The sequence below is a fragment of the Sinocyclocheilus grahami genome, unplaced genomic scaffold, assembly GCF_001515645.1.
Source record: "Sinocyclocheilus grahami isolate Dianchi unplaced genomic scaffold, SAMN03320097.WGS_v1.1 scaffold4.1, whole genome shotgun sequence".
Taxonomy (NCBI): domain Eukaryota; kingdom Metazoa; phylum Chordata; class Actinopteri; order Cypriniformes; family Cyprinidae; genus Sinocyclocheilus; species Sinocyclocheilus grahami.
The window spans coordinates 358,160-367,475 of NW_015505183.1; the positions used below are offsets into that span (position 1 = coordinate 358,160).

Below are 9,316 nucleotides of genomic sequence, written 5' to 3' on the forward strand. Positions count from 1 at the left end.
TCCGTGTCACTAGTTAAAATTGCTTATTTCTCTGGATTTAAACATTCTTCGAAACATCTGGGATAATGTAAGTACACAAGTCAGCAAAATATATAACACTGTTTCAGTGGGTTTTGTATATTTTAATAAAAAAATCTTACATATTGTGCCAGGATCAGATCAGGATTTTTAAAAATATTTTTGAAAATAATTTATGCTCACCGATGCTGCAATTATTTAATCAAAATAAAGTCAAACTGATATACGTTTTGAATGTATTTTAAAATATAATTTATTCCTAGTCTTCAGTGTCACATGATCCTTCAAAATGCATTTTGCAGTAATACATTGATTTGGTGCTCAGGACACTTTTTATTTTTTATTTTATTATTATCAAAGTTGAAAAGAGTTGTGCTGCTAAATATTTTGTGGAAACCTTTTTTGTAACAGTATAAAAATCTGCTGTCACTTTTGATCAGTTTAATCTGTCCTTGCTGAATAAAAGTATTAATTTCTTTTAAAAGAAATCATACTGACCCCAAACGTTTGAATGGTAGTGTATTAAGGTTGTACTAAAGCATAAATATTTGTCCCTTTCACTTTCATCTCTGTAGCTGTGAGCTCCACGTCCGATCATCCTGTCCTCAGCCACTGCAGCCTGTCCCTGTAACCTGTGTCGTCGGCCCTGTGGAGATCAAGTTCTTTGGAATGGGACAGAGCTTCAACATCACTGGCCTACTGCCCTATGCCAACTATGAGCTGTGTGTAGTGTCTTACAATAACATGGGCAGCACTGCGTCTGACTGGGTCTCAATCACCACACTCAATGAATGTAAGGACTCTCTTCGGGACTCTCGTATGGCTCTGATTATATGTTGCTAACAAATTAGAAATGCCATACTAGTCATTCCTTTTACCAAAATGTTTTTCAAAAATTATGGCACCTAAATCAAACCCCTCTCTTGTGATTTCTTTGTAGCTCCTCAATATAAAGAGCCATTTGTGGTGCACAGTAACATCACCACAGTATTTGTGGACTGGAGCGGCTCTTTCTCTTTGAACGGGCCTCTGAGAGAATACAGCCTAACCGAGAACAATCTGCGCATCTACAGCGGCTTCCACAGCTCTCTGCACATCCCACGCACCTCTGATAAATGTATGCCCATATGGTTATACTTTGACCTCTGGCTGGGCCCATCTTATTGTGAAGCTCACTAGTTCTCTTTCTTTGGGCCCTTCTCTCATCATCTTTTTTGTCGCTTTTCTCTTCAGCCTTTGCATTTCAAGTTACCTGCACCACTGACAGCGGCAGTGCCAGCTCTCCTGTCATTAAATACAACACGGCCACTGGTATAGGTACGTTTACTCCGGCCTGGCAGGTGACCGGGCAGTGTCTCCATTCTTTCTGAGCAGAGCCAATATCAGTGTTGCAAACTCATAAACTTCATCAAAGTGCCGTTCACACCATTGGTTTTGGCGAGTAAATAAACACAAACACTTTAGGAATTTCAATATAACAAATGGGCTAAGTCACACTTGATGAATACAGCAAAATCTGTGGATGTAGCAGCCCTTGTTGTCTCGTTGCAGGTATTTTAACTACTTTCAAAGCTCCAGACCTTCATGTGGTGAAACGCATTACGTATTTTACATATCTCATATGGTGCACATAATAAAATGTAAAAGGTTGTGAGATACTTGAATCCATATCTTAATTTACTCTTAATAATAAAAACAGTTATTAATTATGAATAAAAGAGAATTTACTTTTTTCCGTATTATTGAGAGTAAAACCTAGTTGTCTTAGCTGTGGAGTAGTTGGTAAACTCCTTCCATTTAAGATATATATATAATATTTGTATTATGTTTTTATCCATTCTCTGTGGTTTTTTCTTATCTGAGCATCTCATCTGTTCCCCACAGATGCCGTGGAGTCGAGTTCTGGAGGTAAAACAGGTTTGAATGGGGCTGAATACCAGTTCTATTCAGAGTTGTGGTTCATCATTCTTATGGCATTCCTGGGGCTGCTGCTGTTGGCTCTGTTAATGGGTCTGGTGCTGAGAAGAGCCCTAAGCAAGCCCCCCTTCATCAGGGAGAGACCTCCAATAGTGCCCCTTCAGAGGAGAAGTACCAAGTATCCGCCTAATGACACCTATCTGGTGAGAGAAAAATTATTTTCTAATGGTAATTAACTAGGTCTGTAAAGCTTGCTCTAACTTGTTCTACCATTTTTTTTTTTTTTGCAAAGGTGTATGCTAGATTGTAGAGGTGAAATACAAAAGATTACTCTTTTTTTTTTTCATTCTCAATTATGCTTGCACAAATGTTTGCACTCAAAGCTGCATCATGCACTTCTTTCAGATGTCCAGAAGAGGGAGTGATAACACTGCTCTTCCTACTGCAATTGTATGGCAATGTCATAGTCATAAAGGCAATGACTGTTCAGATTAGCATATTAATCTTACTATTTATACACAACCATTCAAAAGTATAGGGTCAGTAAGTTTTTTTTTTTTTTTTTAGAAATTTATATCCTGAATAAAAGTATTTCATTGATCAAAAGTGACAGTAAAACATTTATAGTTACAAAATACTATTTCTATTCATCATAGAATCCTAAAAAAAAGCATCACAATTTCCACAAAAATGTTAAAAATTAATAAGTAAGAAATGTTTCTTGTTGCATCAAATCAGCATATTAGAATGATTTCTGAAGGATCATGTGACACGGAAGACTGGAGTAATGATGCTGAAAATTCAGCTTTGCCATCACGAAAAAAATTTTTTATGTATTAAAATAGAAAATGTAATAATATTTCACTGTTTTTTTTTCTTTAAAGATTGATCAAATAAATTTGAACTTGGCTGCTGTCTGGTTGCTAAGAGCCAGATAAACACTCCCAACCTTTTAAGGAATAGTTCACCCAAAATTTAAAATTTACTTAAAATCCCTCAGGCCATCCAAGATGTAGATGAGTTTTCTTTTCTTGATTACAACAGATCTGGAGAAATTTCATTGCATTTCATCACTTGCTCACCAGTGGATCCTCTGCAGTGAATGGGTGCCGTAAGAATGAGAGTCCAAACAGCTGATAAAAACATCACAATAATCCACACGGCTCCAGTCCATCAATTAACTGTGAACTGATGTAATGCTACATTTCTTCAAATCTGTTCTGATAAAGAATCAAACTCATCTACGTCTTGGATGGCCTGAGAATGAGACCATTTTCAGATCTTCAAATTTAGATTTTTGGGTGAACTATCCCTTTAAACTGTGGCCTTTCTCTTTAAATCTGCTGTGTGTCTTTTTAACTCTCTCTGTCCTGCGCTGTTCTTGCTGCTCCAGAGACCTTCCTCTGAACTCTGCTCTAACCATGCTTCTACTGCTCTGCTTCAGCCTGATGCACCCATGGTAAGCCCACTCCTCTCTTTCTTCTCTTCCCAGTTTGACAATATACCGGACTCCTCCTGCAGTATAACACTAAAGCGTTTTGCCATGCACACTGAGGTACAGGCTCTCTGGGATGTATTTCAGAATAGATTATGGCCTGCTGCATTGGCATGTTTTGCCCTTTTCCTCATTAGTGGTACTTGCCAAGGCAACTGTCACTATTACTGTTTCTTATACTAATTACAAATACTTGTGTACGTTTATGTGCTACAGACACGAATGTCTTTTGTTCCATTTGCACCTTCAAGCACCTCTCTCCATTTTTATTCACAAATATACAAAAGTTTCTTTTTTTAATCTGTGTTACTATTCTTATTAGAGATTGCATTCACTTTCCATTATGCTTTGGGGTTTGTTTTGCTGTCGAGTGGCACTGCATGCAGTGGTTGCAATATTTATTAATGCACAACCCTTCTCATTTAGTGGCTTATTGTTGACATTTGGTCATCAGTTGGAAGTGACTGTCTCTGCTGCATGTGATTGACAGACTGAGTGTGCAGTTATGTGTGTATTTGTGCTTTATATTGATATCATATGTGTTTTCATGATCAGGGTTTGACTGACACTAAGATCGGCACCAGCAACCACAGCTATCAGGCTAGCATGTCTGTACTGCGTGTTCCCAGCCAGAGCCAGCTCAGCCATGCCTATTCCCAGAATTCCTTGCATCGGAGTGTTAGTCAGCTGATCGACACGCAGGATAAGAAATCTCTGGGCGGTGGAGCATGGGACGCTGACCTGCACGGCACTGACAGCGGCATGGTGAGTTGATGACGATGATGATGTAGAATTTTTGTTATAAGGGGTAGTGTACAGTCAGTCATAACTGTGAGTAAAAACAATAAAAAGTGGTGTGGAGAGGTCTTGTGTTGCCCTTAAAGGGGTTCTAACTTTACAAGTAAATAAATAAATGGATATGATGTTTATTTGAGATAAAATATTACATTATACAGAGTGACAAAAGAAATATGTACACTACTGTTCAAGAGTTTTATTTTTGTATTATTATACTTTTATTCAGCAAGGATGCAGTTGATCAAAGTGACAGTAAAGACTTTACATTGTTACAATAAATGCTGTTTTTTTAACTTTCTTTTCATATACTAGAATCTTGTATTACAAATTTCAGAAAAAATATCAAGCTACATAACTTTTTATTCAACATTGAGCTGCAAATCAGCATATTAGAATGATTTCTGAAGGATGATGTGACACTGAAGACTGGAGTAATGACTAATCAGTTTTGCATTACAGGAATAAAATGTATTAAAATGGAATGCTTTTATTTTAAACTGTAGTAAAATTTCATAATATTACTGTTTTTACTGTATTTTTGATTAATTAAATGCAGCCTTGGTGAACAAGAAATGTCTTTCAAAAATCTTACTGACTTTTGAATGGTAGTGTGGGAAAAATGGTTTTCATGGACAATGGTCATTTATAGTTCAGTGGACGTTATAAAAGAATATTTAGTCAAATAGAATGGCACAAATGACCAATCACAGTCATGTAAAAAGTCCAAATGTTGCAAACAACTTCTGTATATTTACTTTTATAAACATTTCTGATGTGTACCAACAGTCTATTCAGTTTGCCTGGTGAAGGAATGATCCTAGCTGATGATAACTGTTATGTTTTTTGCAGTATGTGGGGGATGAGGAGTTTGGGGAGACGATTAAAAGCTACAGCTCAGTGAAGAAGGAGCAAACCATGTTTACAGACACTCACTTGTAAAGTGATCATAAACACACACACACACACACACAACTGTGGAAAACATTCTTGGTAATATAGTTTTTCTCCAACCTATTATGTAGCTGAGTGAATATCAAATTTACAACAATAAAATAAGACAGTGACAGTTATAACTGAATACCGTATATATATATAAAATAATTGGTTTGGAGATCATCTTCATTTGGTTTGTTTGACCATGACAAAATATTGCAGTGGAATTTAATTAGAAATTAGCTGTATTTCATAATGCTGAATTTCTTTTTTTTTATTAGTCAGAGATGTCATTAGCATATTTATATGTTGCAGCTAAGTGTTGACTACCTCTGACATCACCTTATTGCTTCCGTTTTAATCCTAGAATGACTTATTTATTTACATTACATTCTGCTCATACTTTCCTTTTATTTAGTTTAAAGGCAACTGTCACTATTACTGTTTCTTATACTAATTACAAATACTTGTGTACGTTTATGTGCTACAGACACGAATGTCTTTTGTTCCATTTGCACCTTCAAGCACCTCTCTCCATTTTTATTCACAAATATACAAAAGTTTCTTTTTTTAATCTGTGTTACTATTCTTATTAGAGATTGCATTCACTTTCCATTATGCTTTGGGGTTTGTTTTGCTGTCGAGTGGCACTGCATGCAGTGGTTGCAATATTTATTAATGCACAACCCTTCTCATTTAGTGGCTTATTGTTGACATTTGGTCATCAGTTGGAAGTGACTGTCTCTGCTGCATGTGATTGACAGACTGAGTGTGCAGTTATGTGTGTGTTGTGATCAGAGTTTGACTGACACTAAAATCGGAGGCACCAGCAACCACAGCTATCAGGCTAGCATGTCTGTACTGCGTGTTCCCAGCCAGAGCCAGCTCAGCCATGCCTATTCCCAGAATTCCTTGCATCGGAGTGTTAGTCAGCTGATCGACACGCAGGATAAGAAATCTCTGGGCGGTGGAGCATGGGACGCTGACCTGCACGGCACTGACAGCGGCATGGTGAGTTGATGACGATGATGATGTAGAATTTTTGTTATAAGGGGTAGTGTACAGTCAGTCATAACTGTGAGTAAAAACAATAAAAAGTGGTGTGGAGAGGTCTTGTGTTGCCCTTAAAGGGGTTCTAACTTTACAAGTAAATAAATAAATGGATATGATGTTTATTTGAGATAAAATATTACATTATACAGAGTGACAAAAGAAATATGTACACTACTGTTCAAGAGTTTTATTTTTGTATTATTATACTTTTATTCAGCAAGGATGCAGTTGATCAAAGTGACAGTAAAGACTTTACATTGTTACAATAAATGCTGTTTTTTTAACTTTCTTTTCATATACTAGAATCTTGTATTACAAATTTCAGAAAAAATATCAAGCTACATAACTTTTTATTCAACATTGAGCTGCAAATCAGCATATTAGAATGATTTCTGAAGGATGATGTGACACTGAAGACTGGAGTAATGACTAATCAGTTTTGCATTACAGGAATAAAATGTATTAAAATGGAATGCTTTTATTTTAAACTGTAGTAAAATTTCATAATATTACTGTTTTTACTGTATTTTTGATTAATTAAATGCAGCCTTGGTGAACAAGAAATGTCTTTCAAAAATCTTACTGACTTTTGAATGGTAGTGTGGGAAAAATGGTTTTCATGGACAATGGTCATTTATAGTTCAGTGGACGTTATAAAAGAATATTTAGTCAAATAGAATGGCACAAATGACCAATCACAGTCATGTAAAAAGTCCAAATGTTGCAAACAACTTCTGTATATTTACTTTTATAAACATTTCTGATGTGTACCAACAGTCTATTCAGTTTGCCTGGTGAAGGAATGATCCTAGCTGATGATAACTGTTATGTTTTTTGCAGTATGTGGGGGATGAGGAGTTTGGGGAGACGATTAAAAGCTACAGCTCAGTGAAGAAGGAGCAAACCATGTTTACAGACACTCACTTGTAAAGTGATCATAAACACACACACACACACACACAACTGTGGAAAACATTCTTGGTAATATAGTTTTTCTCCAACCTATTATGTAGCTGAGTGAATATCAAATTTACAACAATAAAATAAGACAGTGACAGTTATAACTGAATACCGTATATATATATAAAATAATTGGTTTGGAGATCATCTTCATTTGGTTTGTTTGACCATGACAAAATATTGCAGTGGAATTTAATTAGAAATTAGCTGTATTTCATAATGCTGAATTTCTTTTTTTTTATTAGTCAGAGATGTCATTAGCATATTTATATGTTGCAGCTAAGTGTTGACTACCTCTGACATCACCTTATTGCTTCCGTTTTAATCCTAGAATGACTTATTTATTTACATTACATTCTGCTCATACTTTCCTTTTATTTAGTTTAAAAGAAAAGTCTGGTTGAATATCATATTTTCAAGGTATCACCCATTGTCTCTGCTTGCCTATATTCATACTCACAAGCCTTGACCCAGAAGTGTCAGACATGCACCCCTCGATTTTTGAGCCAGGTGGATTTTGAATATAAACTTCTATTCTATTTAAACAAATATATAATTATCTTGCAGCATTGCTTCAGTCCATCGTCATCATCACATCAATCATTTTATTAATATATATATATATATATATATATATATTATTTTTTTTAAGTGTTATATGACAAATAATGTGACCCTGGACCACAAAACCAGTCATAAGGGTCAATTTTTCGAAATTGAGATTTATACATAATCTGAAATCTGAATAAATAAGCTTTCCATTGATGTACGGTATGTTAGTGTAGGACAATATTTGATCGAGATACAACTATTTAAAAATCTGGAATCTGAGGGTACAAAAAAATCATAATACTGAGAAAATCGCCTTTAAAGTTGTCCAAATGATGTTCTTAGAAGTTGTCCAAATGGAGTTCTTAGCAATGCATATTACTAGTCAAAACTGAAGTTTTGATATATTTACGGTAGGAAATTTACAAAATATCTTCATGGAACATGATCTTTACTTAATATCCTAATGATTTTTGGCATAAAAGAAAAATCGATAATTTTGACCCATACAATGTTTTTTTGGCTATTGCTACAAATATACCCCAGCGACTCAAGACTGGTTTTGTGGTTCAGGGTCACATATTATATAAAAAAATCATCACATCAATAATTTTGTTATTTAATCATTGTATATACTAATTTATACAAATGTAATATCTTACTGTACTAATTTAATATCATACTGTTGGTTATTCTTACCCTGCATTGTGCCACCTATATTGATCTGGAACAGGATTATCACAGCTGCTGGTGACAGCAGTAAAGTTTCGCAGTAGAACATGCCCAGGGCTCAGGGTTTGGCTCTTCAGTCTGGGTTTCTGGGTTTCTCTGATGGCAGACGTCCTCAGATTTGGCGTGCGGGAAGGTCGAGATGAAATAGCAGGCGATGGAGCCTCTGTCATTTCAACCCACTGAGTTTTTACAAGCATGTCAGTCTCAAGTTAAGTGTGGAATTGATTGATTCGAACAGAATTACTGGTGAAAAAAGCGCACAGATGTTTCTGATTACGGTTTCTTGAATTTTGGCTGATATTACATTTAAAGGAATACACTACTGTTCAAAAGTTTGGGGTTGGAGAGATGTTTTTGAAATGTCTCTAATTCTCAGCACATTAGCTATATTTATGTAATCAAAAATACTGTAAAAAGTCATATTATGAAATATTCTCGCAATTTCAAAACTGTTTTCTATTTGAATATATTTTATAATTTAATTTATTCCTGTTCATTTTCAGCATTACTCCAGTCTTCAGTTTCACATGATCCTTCAGAAATCATTCTAATATGCATTATATGCTACTCAAGAACATTTATTATTATTATTAATGTTGAAAACATATGCTTAATATTTTTGCAGAAGCCATGTCTTTACTGTCACTTTAGATCAATTTAATGCATTCTTGCTGAATAAAAGTAATAAAGAGAATCTTACTCAACCCGAACTTTCAAAAGGCAGTGCACTTCACTCAATTATATGACAAATAATGTGACCCTGGACCACAAAACCAGTCATAAGGGTCAATTTTTCGAAATTGAGATTTATACATAATCTGAAATCTGAATAAATAAGCTTTCCATTGATGTACGGTATGT

The 9,316-nt window shown here is 35.2% G+C and overlaps 1 protein-coding gene across 1 annotated transcript in view; it reads left to right on the forward strand.

Annotated features, from left to right (window-relative positions):
- LOC107583304 (Usher syndrome 2A (autosomal recessive, mild)) overlaps window positions 1-7,763 on the forward strand; it is a 227,522-nt gene extending 219,759 nt beyond the window's left edge. The window contains exons 66-72 of the mRNA XM_016269485.1: window positions 594-811; window positions 959-1,135; window positions 1,252-1,335; window positions 1,903-2,138; window positions 3,329-3,394; window positions 5,960-6,172; window positions 7,055-7,763. Of these exons, the coding sequence (XP_016124971.1) occupies window positions 594-811; window positions 959-1,135; window positions 1,252-1,335; window positions 1,903-2,138; window positions 3,329-3,394; window positions 5,960-6,172; window positions 7,055-7,144 (1,084 nt within the window). The 3' untranslated portion in view covers window positions 7,145-7,763. The remainder of the gene's footprint in view (window positions 1-593; window positions 812-958; window positions 1,136-1,251; window positions 1,336-1,902; window positions 2,139-3,328; window positions 3,395-5,959; window positions 6,173-7,054) is intronic.
- The last annotated feature ends 1,553 nt before the right edge of the window (window positions 7,764-9,316 follow it).